The following is a 17,500-nucleotide window of genomic DNA, read 5'->3' as shown; positions in this document are numbered from 1 at the left end:
GTCATCTGACTGGCTGCTGACAGAGGAGGACAAACACATTATGATTCCTCATGGCTCATCTACACAACAGATAGAATACAAGGATGTTGAAAATGTTGTAGAATAGAACAATGCAATGAACGTGTTCTAGAATCATCGTAAGCGTTAGGATAGTATATATGTTACGGTACATGTGGGAATACGGTACATGTGGGAAAACTAGGGTTAGGGTTAGGTGCTACGTCGACTTGGTACATGCTGGCATGTCTACTCCTAACCCTAATCCTAACCCTAACCCTAACCCTAACCGTAGCACCCTAGCACCTAACCCTAACCCTAGTTTTCCCACATGTACCGTTTTCCCACATGTACCGTAACATATATACTAGATTGTTTTGCAGTAGCGGACAAGAGGTTAAGGTCTCCGCACAGGTTTCGCTTTTACTGGTCACATATTGAAATAGGGCAAAGGGGGAGAAACCTATGTAGCCTATCTTTCTAAAGTAAGAAGAAGAAGAAAAAAAACAAGCGCTGTCGTCATTTTTCCCTGGCAAGAGCAAAAATAAGCAGCACGCGGCTTACTCCGCCCCTCTGCTTGTCTTTACAGGGCGTTTAATCAATAAGAGCAGAATGTTTCTTTGTCAGGTTTATTAGCTCAACTTTGGATTTGCCTGGCCGGTTCACTCTGGTGTGCCCTCAGAGCCGCCTTCCTCTACCTGCCACACAGTGCAGCACAATGCGCTAATTGTTAGCCCCTGCCAACTGTTCCATGGGAGTGCAGGGCTCAGGGACCTGCTTTGTATATCTATGCTAAACCTGTGCCGGGGCCTTATCTAATCTCAGTCCAGGAGGGCCTGGCCAGGTGTGCTCACTCACCATCTTGGCGTCAGGTGACAGCAGACTGTGGCTGGGGTCCAATCCGCCCGGAGACACCTGCTGGAGCACAGACTGGCTGGCCACCATGCTGCTGTGGTGGCTGATGGTCGTCGAGGAGCTGACCTCACCGGGTCCCTGTTGGCTGTACCGAACTAGAGAGAGAGAGAGTGATAGAGAGAGAGTGAGAGTGAGAGAGAGTGAGAGAGAGAGAGAGAGAGAGAAATAGTTAAATTAGATTGATTTATTTTTATTTTTGGTGGGCAACATCTGTGTCACGTAATTACAGTATGTAGGGCAAAGAGATAGGCCACTGGGCAGCTAAATGTGCGACACAGTGCGACACAGTCCCTTGCTATTTGGCTCCAGACAGGGGTAGAGCAGAGTAAACAAACACACTGACCCTTCCACCAGTGCTATCAGCCTAGCTCAGCCAAGGCCATGGAGTGTGTACACTACACACACACACACACACACACACACACAGCACAGCAGCCCCCCATAACCTGCTGTCCAGACACTCGTGAACGTAAGCACAACCCTGTGTGATCAAGAGTATACAGTACATCATAAGAGGTGGTAGTATGATGACTTTACTACTGTGACATAAATAATAAGGAATGCTGTCATATTCTCACCTCGACTGAATTATGTGACATCATTGAATAAACCCATCCCTTAATCCCATGTCTAGACCTCACATTGTCTCCCAAACCCAACCTGGCCAGCCTGAACCAGGGGGGCCACAGGAATGCTAGTCTCCTCTTCCCCCCCTATCAAATGGATGTTTGCCAATCCTGCCCCCCCCCACACACACACACACACACACACACACACACACACACACACACACACACACACACACACACACACACACACACTCACACACACACACCTCTCTGATACCAACAGAGCAAACATTACACAATTACAACCAATGTCAAACACATTCTTATCCTGTAGTCTCAGCATCACACCCTCCCTCCCTCCCTCCCTCCCTCCACCAGTGGCTCCTCTGTGTGGCCAGGTCAGGGACGGGACGGTGCAGAGACAGGCTCTGTTTGCACTCTGAGCTGAGATCTTCCCAAAGCCCTCTCTCCTTCTCTCTCTCTCTCTCTCTCCCCCTCTCTGTCCCTGACCCGCGAATGGCATGTCACACTGAGTGACCCGGGCCGTGGATAGAGACAGGCGACATGGACACAGTCTGGCAACAAAGGCAATAACCCCCCCCCCCAGTCATTCTGACCCTCCTTGGCTTAGCACGGGACAGATCATTAGTGTTTCCGACAATGTCTATCACCAAGAGACTTGGAGATATTCACCCTCTAACTACTTGTCCTCCTCGCTGTCCAGGCCACAAGAAGTCCACAGACCTCATATTGTCTTAAACAACACACTAGCAACCCCACAACACTCCACTGGGCCTTGTAAACGCTGGTCCACAACAATAAAGCCACTCCATTGGACCCATGACCCCTATAACCTCACAATGGCAGGGGGACCCATAAACAGGCATTTATCGGTGAGCTGGGCAACCTCTAAAAGTGTCCAGGGGAGAGGCTGGCTATTCAGGCCAGCTTTGTCTGACTGTGGCTGGCAGTAATTCTGGCTGCAGGGAACCCCTCTCTCAGTCAGGAGGGCTTCCGCCAGACGTCTAGTCTGAGACTGGATGTAGGAGGGCTTAATTTCTGGGACAAAAGTGGAGTGGTGCCCAAATAGCTACCTATCTCTCTTAGAAAACAGTTTCTACCTAGAGCCAAAAAGAGTTCTTCCAAGGGTTATCCTATGGCATACAGGATCTATAAATAACCTTTGATCATTTGTTTCTAAGAGTGTACCAAAGAATGCCCTGGGTAGTCATAGCAGGATGCTGCCAATACAGAGTATGGGGGGAGCTTGGGATGCAGACATATTTGTTCCTCTAAAAAAGGCAATGAACAAAATTTAATCTGTAAGAGGGAGCAACACAAACCACTACTCACTCATTACTAGGGTTGCAAAATTCCTGTAAGTTTGTGAAACATTCTGATAATTTCCAAAGATTCCATATGGAAAGTTTTCCCAAACTTACAGGAATTTTGCAAGCCTACTCATTACCATGGTGAATTACCATTCACTAATCCCTGTCTGTTACAGATATTCTCCAGTCAGCACCCTATTCACCCTATCCTCCTTTTAATACTCTCCAAAAATTAAGAAACTAAATCAACCAGGAACCCCAGGCTCCTTGACTGAGCAGTGAGCAGTGCAGGGGAGGGGAAGAGCAGGAGGGGAGGGGGAGAACCTGGGGAAGGGGTGGAGTGGTTGCAGGGAACTGCAGCAGGCTTTTTTTTAAAGGCCTCAGTTCTCTGTGTGAGTCATGTAATATCAAAGCCTGGCTCCCCAACCCCAGGCAGCGTTCTTTGTAGCTCCAGTGCATATGTGAGACCTCCTGGGTGTCCGCAGGACGTAGCCTGCCTTTGTGCCCCTCTCTCTCTCTCTCTCTCTCTCTCTGTCTCTCGCTCTCTCTCTCTCTCGCTCTGGGGCTCAGAGGACAGTGGACAGGGCAGGCAGAGGGCAGGCCTCTCACTCCTCTCCTCTACCACTCCAATCTAGCCTGGGATAACCCAGGGGTGTGTGTGTGTGTGGGGGGGGGGGGGGTAGCATCATTGGATGAACAAATATTTGAAATGTACTCATGCAACAAGAAGTTTCTAAATTGAGGTATACATCTTCTCTGCTCTCTGCTCTCTGGGTCAGAAGGTTTTGCATTGTGAGTGGAGTTCAGTGAGAGGGGACTCTTAAAAACATGCAACCTACAATTTAGCTTATCAGGCATTCAATTCAATCTGCATTTGGTGAAAAAAAACAAGCTAGTCTTGCTGAATTATCTTTGCAGATTGGCACAAGGGTGGATCAATGTTGTTGTTTATCTCAGCTTTGATGCTGGTAAACATAAGGCAAAACCTCTATTTAAATCACCTAAGAAAGTCAACTTATGTACGCACTCAATATGATTGACTCAATAGAGGTAATAGAAGAGGTTGGCCACCTCTTCAGTTTGTTGAGATGTAAACACAATTTGATCACTGTTTGGAATTGACCCCAGGGTTAAATTCCGATAGCGTGGTCTCATATTCACTATAAAAACAGAAAGCTTATATGGCTCAATAAAGTTTGTATGGCTCACTAAATGGCTTTGATCCGGGGGAAAGCCTTAAAAAGGTGTTATTGCCTCCAATACAATGCGGAACCATTATTTGATGAATGCATGCATGTACCACGCTGTGTACATATCGTCTTCTTTCCATGTGAGCAATAACAAACAATATCTGTCATTTGGTTTGGTTTGCCTTCCTAACTATGAGGGGAGAGTTGAACCCATTCCCCCAAAAAACACATTACCTACTCTTGACTGTCTATCCAGTTGTGACCAACCAACCTCACTCTGATCAATCAAAACTCCTGGAGTAAGAGGCTTTCTCCGATCTAACCCAGTGAAGTGACCTCTCTCACATAACTGGAGTTGTGGCACTGGGCGAGATAAAGGAGGAGGAGGAGGAGGAGGAGGAGGAGGAGGGGGCAGGGAGGCGGGGGGGTTACCCGCTTTCTCTCTATAGGCTGGAGCAGAAGAGGCCATCACTCCTGTCTGGCACAGAAAAGAGCCAATCAGCCACTGGACAGCTCCTGCTGCTACGGTCTGCAGCGAACCTCAGCCACTATACTGATGACCGTAAAGGTGAGGGGGTGTGTGGGGGGGGGGGGATTTAAAACAATCCCTCCCCAAGGCCCACTGGAGATAAATGAACCGAGGTTCCAGTCACGGTAGTCTTCTAATACGCCCAGGGACAATGGAACCCCCCGCCAGGCAGGGCTATAGAGAGTCAGAGTCAGGGGAGCCCCTTATCAAAGGCCAGGGAGATGTAGTAGCCATGGATTTTAATTGTCCATTAAGCATGCATAAGAGAGGCCGTGGCCTAGCAACGCAATGGGGCGGCCTGCTGGGGTGTTATTGTCTGGGCCGGAGGGCTGACACTGAAAAACAGCTGATGTTGTCCACAGGACACCGGCAGGACACCTTGTAAGCAGGCAACTGAGTGCAGGAGAGGGGTGGTGGCGGCGGGAGGGGGGGGGGGGGGGGGCTTAACCTCTCCCTCTACAACCTACAATGCCCCCCCCCCCATCCTAAACAAGCCTATCACTGATCACTGACCCCCTTGGCTGGCTTGGCTTTGCAACCTGAGGTCATTGCCTGGTCAGGTGTGCTGGGAAAAACCACAAGCAAACAGCCAGTTCACTAATAGCCCCAGTATATCCAAAGGTAAGAGAGTGAGCCGAGGCAAAAGGTTTGTTTTTCTACAGTGTTGACCTCGTGTGCTGACATGAAAGGACAACAATAGGCATTGATTGAGTCACTCAAATCATTGCTTTTATGGTAGAGTGGGCACTGAGGATAATGCTACATCAAGATATAGGTTTGGTTTTACATCGTCGACCCAAGATAGAGGACATTACAACAACTAAACTACACTGAATGCAAACAACAAGATAAGGTAACAAAAAGTCAAAGCAATCAGGTGCTGGATTTCCATATGCAGCTTCAGTTACTAACTTTGTTGATTCCAAAACCAGTCAACATCAATATCAAACATCAACCCACCTAATGGCTGAGTAGAGTGAATGTGGATGTATTGTAGCTAGACTAGGCTAGGCTAGTGGTGTAGCCCTCCCTGACCCTGTCCTGACCCTAGAGCCTGTCACAGGACTGCTGCTCTTTGTGCCACCCTCCTCTGCCTGCTGACTTTGGAGTGGAGATTGCAGGTACAATGCAAATTGTTCTCAGTGTGTTTTCAAAGATCAGAATAACAATGGCATTTGCTCAGCTCACTCACTCACTCACTCTTATTGATCACTTGCTCGCTCTCTCTCTCTTTCTCTGGTTCTCCTCACTCTCCCTAATCTCATCAACTGAACCTCTCGCCACCTTTTAGCTGTTACTATGGACTAAAAAAGGAAAATAAAATCACAAAATCTTCTGCCAACCATTGCTTCTTAACTCTTATGAGATATATCCCTGATCGTTAATGCGACCCATATCTCGATTAAGTCAACTCAGAACATGGCTCGCTGAGACTACTAGGGTTGGAAGGAAAGCCAACATTTTCATGGCGTGACAAATGACAATTGCACAACGCTCAAAAGTCATGTATGCCATCAAAAAGGTTATTTTCGTTCCAAGGTAGAACTATATTTTCCAAGAGTGAGTGACATTACCCAGCAGAGTGAAAAGCCTATGTATATGTGTGGGGATGCTACCTGCTCTCTTACCAGGTGGTGATGTGCTGCCCTGGGGGTGGTGTGGGGAGCTGTGGGACAGGAGGTTGATGCTGTGGGTGGGCGTGTAGGCATCCATCGCCAGCTTCTGCCGGAAGGCCTCCTCCTTGCGCCGGTTGGCAAACCAGTTATAGACACGCACCTCTGTGACCAGGTTAGAGCCCAGGCCATGAGCCTTGGACGGGGACACCCCTCTCTGAAGACATTCGGCCCTGGGAAGACAGATGGAAATAGTATCAGTTTAAAAGAAAAGGAAAACATGTTATGTTTAAATATGTTTCAAATACACTCAGGCTTGGCAATGTGGGAGACCTGGGTTTGATCCACCATCTGTTCCATGGGCAAACGTTTAAAAGCTTCCTCTTCTCACCTGTTGCACTCTTCCACCAGAGCCTCCCTCTCCTCTTTGCTGGGATTCTTCTGCCTTTCGTATGCCTGGTAGAGGATTTGTTGGGAAGCGGGCCCCCATTTGAAACGGTTACGTCTCATTTTCTTGTAGGCAGGTTCAGAGCCCACCTCTTCTCCGGGCTGCCCCATACCCTGACTGGGTGGGTTGAACTCTGGGAAAAAAAACAGCACCTGATCCTGATTGGCTTTATCAGTCATGTTGCTGCCAGAACCTTGAACTGCCTGGTTGAACTCTGAAAAATAAGAGAAGATACATTTGATGCATCTCAAATCACATAATAAACATGTAATAGTTTAAAAAGAAACAGTTTTTACGATATATTATGGTAACACCAGTGGACTTAAATCACTCTTAATTTCCAGGACATAATGCAGCATTGGAGTTTTGATGCCTTTGGTACTACTAGGTATGTATACATCATCAAATTAAATTACATTATTCATGTAACACCTAATGGAATCACGGGAATTGGCAATTGAGTGAGAAGTATTTATCATGACAGGTGAATTCATCATAATGAAACTCCAATAGAAAATTGCCCATAGCCTTTTAACAGGAAAGGTTTTAGTATAAATATTAAAATAGATATAGATAGAGCAGAGGAAGATTAGAATTAGAATTAAGGCGCCCACGAAAACAACCATATCTCTGTGTGTGTGTGTGTGTGTGTGTGTGTGTGTGTGTGTGTGTGTGTGTGTGTGTGTGTGTGTGTGTGTGTGTGTGTGTGTGTGTGTGTGTGTGTGTGTGTGTGTGTGTGTGTGTGTGTGTGTGTGTGTGTGTGTGTGTGTGTGTGTGTGTGTGTGTGGTGTATGCGTGTGTGTGTGTGTGTGTGTGTGTGTGGGTGTGTGTGGGTGTGAGAGAGAGAGAGAGAGAGAGAGAGAGAGAGAGAGAGAGAGAGAGAGAGAGAGAGAGAGAGAGAGAGAGAGAGAGAGAGAGAGAGAGAGAGAGAGAGAGAGAAACTCAAATATTAACTTACGTCGGAGAATTTCCTGCTGTTTCCTGACATACCAGGTGTAGAGCGCTGCTCGCTTCTGCGTTTTCATGGGCGTGCCTTTGTTGAGGTGCTGCGAGAGGTGAGACTGGTTCAGCCCCGTTACGTCCACCACCTCGCGCTGGGGGATGTTGTGTTGTTGCATGTATCCTTTGATCATGCGCGCGGCGCGCCACGGGTCATGCCTGGGTTGGCATTAAAACACACACGCACACACATGAATACAAGATTCACACCCTTGCTAAATACATGTTATTAGTTCTATTCGTACAATTAAGCCTATAGTGTTATGGTACTTATTAGGATGTGGGTATTAGTGTTGATTGTGCAATATTGATCAAATAATATAATTAGTAGCCTAATACAAATCATTTTACTATCCACACAGTTTCACCATTTAGTTCCCCTGTTAATTTCTCTCCGAAGTCAATGTCGGGCGTTTTCCTTTCGCAAGGCCCCACGTAAAGGGTGTTGTACATTGCGGGCATTTGTAAAGTACCCTAATAAACGACCGTTAATCATTGTATTCAATAGGCTGTAAATACTTTCAAAGGTTAGGCCTACTGATTTCATTGAGCTGGTACAATTCTCATAACAAGTTCTGAACCTGAAAAGACATCATGAAATTTGACCTATTTCAATTGAACGTTTTTAACTGTATTAAAACTGATAAATTAGGGTCTAATTTCAAGAAATACATTCATACTATTTCAGGCATAATTAAATAGGAATTGTAAGACCGATCTGACAAGAAATATAGGCTAATTAAATTCAAGTCAAATCGGTAAGTCAAACAGTATTTACAAGCATTTCTATTTGTCTGCATGGTGCACGAATATTCATACGGTTTCTAATTTGCAAATTAACATGTCAAATTCCAATTTAATAAGATCGTATCAAACAGATGATGTTGATCTGATAGCCTATAGAAAAAACAAGATCAACACTCTTGCGTTGCACGTAGTGTTATAAATAAATGTATCCGTTGTGTGTATATATATTCCTCTGTTTTGAAGAAGGCCGCGAAAAAAAAAATGTTGGTCATGTGTGCCCCTATATACTTCTATCTATGAGATTGCTTTCATTTTTATAATTCTGTTTTTATTTGATATAATAAAATGTTGTTTGGTTCAATATCAGAAATGAATAGGCCTAGCCCTAACGCACATATATCTTTCAACATTGCTCTCAATAAACCCTATCCCTGGCCTAAAATCATCTCAATTATTCTGATCCTTAAGAAATAAGTTATCTAGGCCTAATGTCAACAGGAAAATATATTTCTCAGCAATGGCACGCGTGAACAACGTAATCGAGGGTCTCTTTTATCGAAATAAAAATAGGCTGAAAACAATTAAATCCTTAGTCAATATATGGTCCTGAGCAATGCGTGATATGTAATCTTACTGTAAAATTGACACTTACCTTCGTAGTAATCTGAGATTAAGTATTGACTTCACATCGGTAATTGAAGCGAATCTACACAAGACTGTTTGTTTTGGAGAATGCCTACATTTAAGTCTGTGGGTTAGGATATGTTGGTTTATAACTGTCGACAATGAATAACCAGATCTCCATTCACTCTAATCATACGCCACTGTGTATCTTTCAGTTGATGATTTATAGAATAAAATTAATAATAACTTAACTACACGTGGGTTAGTTTTGATTTTCTTCCGGCCATTTGAGCATGTTGCTGCCGTGATAAATGCATTTATACATGGCTTTATGACGGCCAATTGAGAAAATTACAAAATAGTAAGACCTAGGGTCGTTTCATAGCCCTACATACCTTTCTAGAACAAAGGTTTATTATCAGCACATAATAATAACAATAACAATAACAATAATAATATATTAGTAATAATAATAATAATAATACACTTGTTATCATTATTATCATTATATATGTTAATTGTGTTATTATTATTGCGATTATATTACTAATATAGTTGTGATCAGTTATCGTTAAATTATAATAATTATTATTATTATTACAGTCACTATTAGGCCTATCACTATCATCATTGTTATTGACTGAAACATTGAAACCTGGATGTGAGTTCACTTTCTCTGCTTGCATTGCTAGATTTAATTTCAGCAAGAGGTGGAGTAAGTTAATAATACATAGACCTTGTTTAGTTTACACTTAGATAAAGTAAATAAATAATAACACACGTGGATACTTAGCCACTACAATGTGAAAGGAATATTCTGCTAGCGCGATATTTTTAATTCGTAAACATATGGAACATTATAGGCCACTATTTCCATACGTGACTCCAAATTACGTTTCAAATGTTGGTTCACAATGTCACTTCCTTTGATAATCAACGGGTTATTCACATGCCAATTGGTGTGACCCTATATCCCAAAAACCTCAGATGTTTACAATTTAACATTGAAAAGTTAACTTACGCTATCATGCGGTCAACTTCTGCCCTCTGTTCCGCTGCCTCCTCGGTGTTTAACGACTGGAGTTCTTTTAAAATCGGTGGCGTATCGAAATCATCCCCGTCCTCGGACCCTTCGTCTCCCGACGATTTGCCCTTACTGTGCCCATTGGTCAGGGTATGAAACACCGGCTTTGAATCCGAATCATTTCCGTTTATTTTGGAACTTGGCGGAGACATCTGAAGGTTCTCCAATTTAACTCCAAAGCCATTAGGACTAGGGTCCATATCATCCAACGCTTGGATCAGAACATCTTTGGTAACTCCGGAATCTAGCAAGGCGCTGAGAAGCTCCTGTTGCAGGGATGTCATTTTAGACACCATTTTCGAGAACATCCAAAACCCCAAAAAAGTTGTTTGCTTAAAACTACAGAGAAGGGGAAGTTTAGGGAAAGAATGATACAATCAGATGTTATTCTCTTCCTCTCCTGTCCAGTGTTTCTATATGAACTCTCCTCTGACACCTGCTTGGAGAAGCTGGTTCACTTCCCAGTCGGAGAATGATATAATTTGCCATGATGCTTTCGGAGGGCAGGGGATATAAAACATGGTAATTAGTGGGCTGGCTGATGGGCCCTCTATGCAAATCGTCCGAGAAAAGGCCGCACTGACTGAAGCAGGTAGACGTGTGTTTACTCTGCAGCCAGCGCTGTTGCTTTTATTGGCTCTTCTTATCAGGAAAACTTTCATGAACTTTGGACTCTGTTGTATAGCCTATAAAGACTTTCGAAAGAGGAAGGATGGCCCAATTATTATTAGTAGTAGGCATATTATTATCATTTTATAATTCATATTATTATTAGCCTACTATTATTATTATTATTATTGATATTATTGTAATTATGTGTCAGAATCCATCTTTAAAATCAACAGATAGGTAGCCTACTAAAAGGTATAAACTGAGAATGACAGATTCTGTAACATCAATGTACAATAAGCCATGCTCTTAAAGACTCGCCTCAGAAAGGCCTCAGAAATAAGCTCAATTAGGCTAAAGAATCGTGGCTTGTATTGTGTTTGTTTACATTCGGCCTATGTCGGACATGAGCAGTGGGATGTCCTCATATGACTTCTAAAGGAGCACTAGTATGAACATATTCTCCATACAGGCATGCAGTCCTAACGCTGCAGAAACACAACGGGGCTCCAGCAGACGCACGAGATTCTCGGAGCGAACAAGCAGGTGCGGCTACATAGGAGTAGCCTACATTACAGGGCAGGGCAGGTTACTGAGCTAACCCTAACATAACGGCAGTGGAGCAGGACACACTGTAGGCTATAGTCGCCTCAACAGGGAACGGTGGTTGTTTCAGAGCCATATACTGTATGACCAAAGAGCAACAACTTTTGTTTAGCCGATCTTAGACGCAAAGTAAAAAAAAATATATATATATATAATATGTAAACGGGCTTGCATAGTGCAACAATGACTAAATAACTAAGCCTATACAAGCCTTTATATTGCCGATCATATGACATCATATTACACAGCCATCTGTGTAAGTACAAAGCCATGATACAATAGCCTCCCAGTCAAATTAATTTGATCATAGGCTATAGTTGACTACATTTTGTTAGAACATGCAGGAAATAAACACACTGCAGTTTAGGTGTCCCACATTAGGCCTACCCAATGTCCCATATTACCCGAATTCACCCTAGATATAGATATAGATATATAAATAGCATTACATCTATGTAGATTGGGTGTGCCAATAATTATATATGTCTTTAGTGTAGTATCAATCTGGTTGATCAGTAACCTAAGTCTAATGAACACAGCAGGACAGCTCAAACATTTAGGCTATAGGCCTGATTGGCGGTTTAGCACATTAGGCTAAATACCCACCAGGCTACTTCTAATCTATTTAATCATTTTCCTTAATAGTAGGCTTTACTATTTAGAGATTATGGAAACATGGTAGCCTATATGGGGAATGTGAGCTGTAATCCAGCCACCTGGTTAGGAAACAGTTAGATATGATCCACAAAAGTAAACAGGCCTAGTCTTAATGAATTTGACATGTATTGCATAAGCCTACTGTTTTGCGTCCATTCAATAGCGAAATGGGATTTTGTGTACTTTTTCCCAAAAAATGTATACTGTCAATATATGGATCATTTAACTGTAATGTTGAGAGATCCACAACAGACGTTTCGGTGGTCATTACTCATATTTGATCTTGAGAACTGTAGAGGACATTACACAAGATAATATAATGCAATCGATCATCTTCTTATCACTGCCATTGTTCTGTGTGCCGCTGTCGAGTAAAGTTTGCCTGAGATGCACACCTTTACCTGCACTTCGAACTGGTGTAAAAAGCCATCGATAGTTGTGCAGCTCACGTCAATAACCGAGCGGTTACAGTTAAATCACAAGTTTGTCAGATAGGATATATATATTTTAAACCCAATGTAGACCCTGATTAATTAAATATACATTTCACAATGATAAATATTGGCATTTTCCATACTTCGCATATGTCATGTGATATGAATTGCCTTTAAGTTTGTAAACTAAACGGCATTTTCGGATTGAATATATCTGCTATATCTGAATACACAAAATAAAGACACTTAGTAATTCTGACACTTGACTTAAGAAGTAGAAAACAACATGCCATTTAGAATGTTTTGCCAAATTTGACCCATAGGCATATATATACTAATAAGAATAATAAACCAGCAGTGTTTAATTTAACTATTTACTAAAACAGAATGTTAAATTAGATATCTGTCTCAATTAATGGGAGTAATGAAGACATTTCAATATAAGTAGCACCAGTCAAAAGTTTGGACACACCTTCTCATTCAATGGTTTTTCTTTATTTATATATTATTTTCTACATTGTTGATTAATACATGACGACGATCAAAACTATGAAAGAACACATATGGAATTATGTAGTAAACAAAACAGTCTTAAACAAACCAGAATATATTTTTGATTTTAGATTCTTCAAAGTAACCTTTTGGTTTTTTTAGTGGTTTTCTCCCATGTATTCCAGAGAAGACAATGCTGGTGTTCACAGTTTCCTTTTCCACTGACACACACACACACACCCACACCCCACACACACACACACACACACACACACACACACACACACACACACACACACACACACACACACACACACACACACACACCAAGCTGATTGAGAGAATGCCAAGAGTCTGCAAAGCTGTCATCAAAGCTAAAGGTGGTTACTTTGAAGAATCTAAAATATAAAACATATTCTGGTTTGTTTAACACTTTTTTGCTTACATAATTCCATATGTGTTCTTTCATAGTTTTGATGTCTTCAGTATTAATCTACAATGTAGAAAATAATTTAAATAAATAAAATCATTGAATGTGAAGGTGTGTCCAAACTTTTGACTGGTACTGTATACCTATAGCAATTATGCACTAACTGACAGGATATGAGATTTCATTGCAAAATGTCCCTGAAATTAGATAATGAAGAGACTCATGTATGCAGAGGATGGAAATTGGAGCTGGGACAACCCTGTCATTTTTCCATTTTCCATTTCCATCTGTCAACCATTAACAACAAATCATAACAAACCGCAAAAACTGTTTATCCAGAACGCACAGCATCAGGCCTGTTGTGAAAGAAAGTGTGTGTGCTGGAGCGTAACTGAGAACACGGACGAGCCACAGCATTCTCACATGAGTGACACGGCCTGGGACAGTTGGGCAACAAGGACACAGACAATGAAGGGAGGGCTTTAACATGGCCTCCTGAGCTGCATCTGCAGACACTTCTGCACCTCATTCATATGCACTGCAGACAGTAGCCCTGAGTCTGGCATATCAGGCCTAGCCCAGTATCCCTCCTTGGACTGCAATGATTCAGTTGAAACACATGGACTATACCAAAGTTCATGCAAATTTCTATTCATGACTGTGTCCAGGTGTCCAGCTTTGTCCATGTTGGGAAACGTTCATATTGATTGTGATGGAGACTTGGGTTCCTCTTTCCAATATAAAAAAGAAGACCAATACTTATAACATAGTCTGGCACTGAAGATAACCTGCTGTAGATATTTAGAACAGACAAAGCTTTGGAAAGCAAACACGAATCATGAAACAGGAACAACTGAGTACAGATCATCCCCTCGGTTTATCCATGTCAACTTGTAAGCTTTCCATCACGTTCACAACAACAACATGAGTGAGAAACTCTACTTTGATAGACATGATGTCTCCCGGGATAAGAGTTAATCACTTAGTTAATCAAAGCATAGACTGATAAGGGCATTATCCCTTCAAGCTGGGATCACAATACAAGTGGCCAATCCTCACTACTCAAAGAACAAGTCGAGGAAACATCACAACACTGTCCTTCTGATTGAGAGATACAGTAGATACCGCTTTTCCAAAAAACGGTATCTAATTGATACCCACGCTAATGTTCATCTTAGTAACCAACAAGGTCATGGAATGGATTAAGACCTAGGCTATGACCTGTAGGCCTATAAAAGGGCCAGGCTTTAATGTCACAGAGCTGAGGAGCTGGATCCAGCCAGCCCAGGCCAGTTTGCTGTAGTCTAATGGATGTGTAATGAGTCCAGAGGTTCTGGGATGAACTGCCATTACAGGTAGTGATCCAAAGCGGGATGGCATATGGGTCTTCAGTGACCTCTTTCTACCCTACACTGCCCACCCCCCCGTCACAGTTCGGGGCAGAGAGCGGAACGTTTGGAAACTCTCTGACTGAAAAGGGCAAGGGCTGCATGGCATGTACGTGAAATTTAGGAACCAGAGACCATGTCCCGTTCCACACACTAAACCGGACCTTACCCCCAACCTGAAACTGCACTCTCCGACCGCTCATCTCTCCATTCTCTGGGACTTTCATCACTCGACGTGTGAACAGTTGTCTTGATTGTCATTTGTTACTATTTGTTACTTTGTTACTGTCTCATACTCACTGGTCGTTCATTTACTGTTGTAAATTCTAGTTTTTTTGCATTTAAAATGTTGAAAAATATGTTTTTGCATATCTCCAATTCTACTAAGAATGTTCCGGTCTGTTAAAGGGTATTGTTCTCCTCTAACAGATCGAAGTGGGCAATCATCCACACCTAACATAACACATAGGCTAGGCTGTTTTATAATAAGGTGTGTTTTGTCTGCTTTGGGAGAGTCTAAGATGACTCTATCTGTCACATAAAAAGTTCAATGTAGGGTTATCACGAGATGTTCTGATCTAACCTTTATTTAAACTAGGAAGTACCATTGAGATAAGGAATCTTCTTTCTAAGGGAAACCACCTAGATGGTGAAAAAAATACTACTTTCCCTGTCAAATAATGTTGTGGCTCAATAAACCAAAAGTTTAATTATCATCATTCAAACCCATGGAAAATTACATCCTAATGGTGTTGCTCCCAAATATCCATATTACGGCTATCTTCCATAATCCATTAGTGATTTCATTATTGCAGAGGAGCTGTGATTGCATCACACTGAGTTTCCATTGGAAGCAATAGCAGCTTTGATCTCAGCTTTGGGAGGAAAGGGATGTCATCACTGTATGTGTGAATTACTGAGATAGCAATACCAACACACACACACACACACACACACACACACACACACACACACACACACACACATACACATACACATACACACACACACACACACACATACACACTTTCTGATAAAGAGATATAGGAGGAAGAGGAAAGTGATGAAAAACATTGGTATCTACTCCTCCCTATTCTTAAACATGACCTGTGGTTGATCCTGCCCAGGGGGAGAGAGATGGAGGCTGAGGTTGACACTCTGAAGCCTGTAGCCAGAGGGCCTGTCTGACATGGACCGTGTTGGCAAAGTCAACACACTCTGGAGTGGGCGTGCGTTTCTGTGGCTTTTCTTGAACCAGGCCCAAGACTTGAAAGTCTCTCAGCCATATTTGCTCTCATGAGTGAGAGAGGTGTGTGTGTGGTCAGGGATTGCATTTTTTCCTTCTTTTTTTTCTTTTGTTAAATCCTGTCAGATCATAGTGGCTTTGAGGTTATATGGTCATTCATCAGTCAAGCTGCTGGCCAAACTGCTCTCTCTCCCTTTCTCCTTTTCTCTATTGCTCGTTCTCCTCATCCATCTCTCACTTGCCAGAACTCTCTCCCTCTAACCAACTTCTATCTCTCCTAGCTCTTTTAGTAGATTATCTTTCTTTCCTTCTTCTTTCAGACATAGAGACATATGTGAGGAAATTTGATATCCATCTCTGATTAACATCTGCCTACCAAGACTAGACATGAGGTAGATTACAGTGATGTTACATTAGCTTGCCTACCAGGGCAGTGCGACCCCTTGAATCATACCCCACCCCCCTCCCCCATGCCCTCCACCCCCCTACCCCCACCAGTTAGGAGCAGGCAGCTCCCGGCACCAGCTGACAGGCAGCAGCACACCATAGCTCTGATTCATCCTGGCAACTCGGGGGGTGCCCCCCTGCTCAAACTTGGCCCCTAACAGTGGATATCAGGGAGCTGAGCTATTGTACAAGATAGACAGCGGCTACTCAACTTATGGGATGTTGTGGTAAAACATAACTGGTGGGTTAACCCTTAATTCTGTGGAAACTAATAATAGATAGCATAATAGCTGGGTGAACATTTTTCACAAAGATAAAGGGGTGGGTAAACTGCATCACTGCTTAGCATCTTCAATTCCTATGACTATTTGAGTATTATTATCTCAACATGAAGACTCAATAGAATATTTTCTAAACAGTTTGGATCAATGCGGTAGTCCTCCATAATGGTCCATCAATCTAAATTATACAACATGGATGTTAATATGTGATAACATCCTCGTACACCCTACTGTACATGGTGAGGATACTTGGGAGACATCCAAAAAAACACTCTTTTTACAAATGGGCTCCTGTCCCCATAGGAGAAGCCTTTGAAAAACACTTTTCGGTTCCATGTACATCCCTTTCCACAGAGACGTGGCACCAAAAGGGATTCCACTGTACATGGTACCAACAAGGTTCTTCAAAGGGTTCTCCTATAGGGACAAGCCAAAGAACCCATTTTGGTTTTAGGTAAGAGTATCCCTCCACCTCTCCCTCCTGTTGTCTCCATCCTCCCCAGGCCCCAGCTGCAACCTGCTGCTGCGTCTCTGCCAGGCCGGCCCGGCGGTCAATATTGACTCAGGGATTGAAGCAACAGCCACTTTGTCAGAGTATAGGGGGCTGTATCTCTATGGCTCCAGGTGAAAACACAACATGGTTGGCCATCTCAAGTAAGGGGTAGGCCCTGTCCAGAAACAACCCCTAGCCCCTACTTCCCTTGTGTAGAGAAGGTAGTTTGACTCATATAACCTTTGCTAGGACTGGAACCAAATATATTAACGACACTACAAGTTTCCTTATCACACCTTCCTACTTTTCTGACACATTTACACAAAGGTTATCATAGTCAAATTTAATTGATTCAAGAGCAGAGTGGTGTA

At 42.9% G+C, this 17,500-nt stretch overlaps 1 protein-coding gene across 1 annotated transcript in view; it reads right to left on the bottom strand.

Annotated features, from left to right (window-relative positions):
• hnf1ba (HNF1 homeobox Ba) overlaps positions 1–10,498 on the bottom strand; it is a 19,239-nt gene extending 8,741 nt beyond the window's left edge. Inside the window, exons 1-5 of the mRNA XM_080527834.1 lie at positions 9,984–10,498; positions 7,551–7,750; positions 6,536–6,806; positions 6,160–6,377; positions 856–1,007 (exon numbers count right to left, since the gene is read on the bottom strand). Coding sequence (XP_080383960.1) covers positions 856–1,007; positions 6,160–6,377; positions 6,536–6,806; positions 7,551–7,750; positions 9,984–10,354 — 1,212 coding nt within the window. The 5' untranslated portion in view covers positions 10,355–10,498. The remainder of the gene's footprint in view (positions 1–855; positions 1,008–6,159; positions 6,378–6,535; positions 6,807–7,550; positions 7,751–9,983) is intronic.
• Between the last annotated feature and the right edge of the window lie 7,002 nt (positions 10,499–17,500).

The sequence above is a fragment of the Nansenia antarctica genome (assembly GCF_963989245.1).
Source record: "Nansenia antarctica genome assembly, chromosome: 3".
Taxonomy (NCBI): Eukaryota; Metazoa; Chordata; class Actinopteri; order Argentiniformes; family Microstomatidae; genus Nansenia; species Nansenia antarctica.
This window is presented reverse-complemented; position numbering and strand designations above follow the sequence as displayed.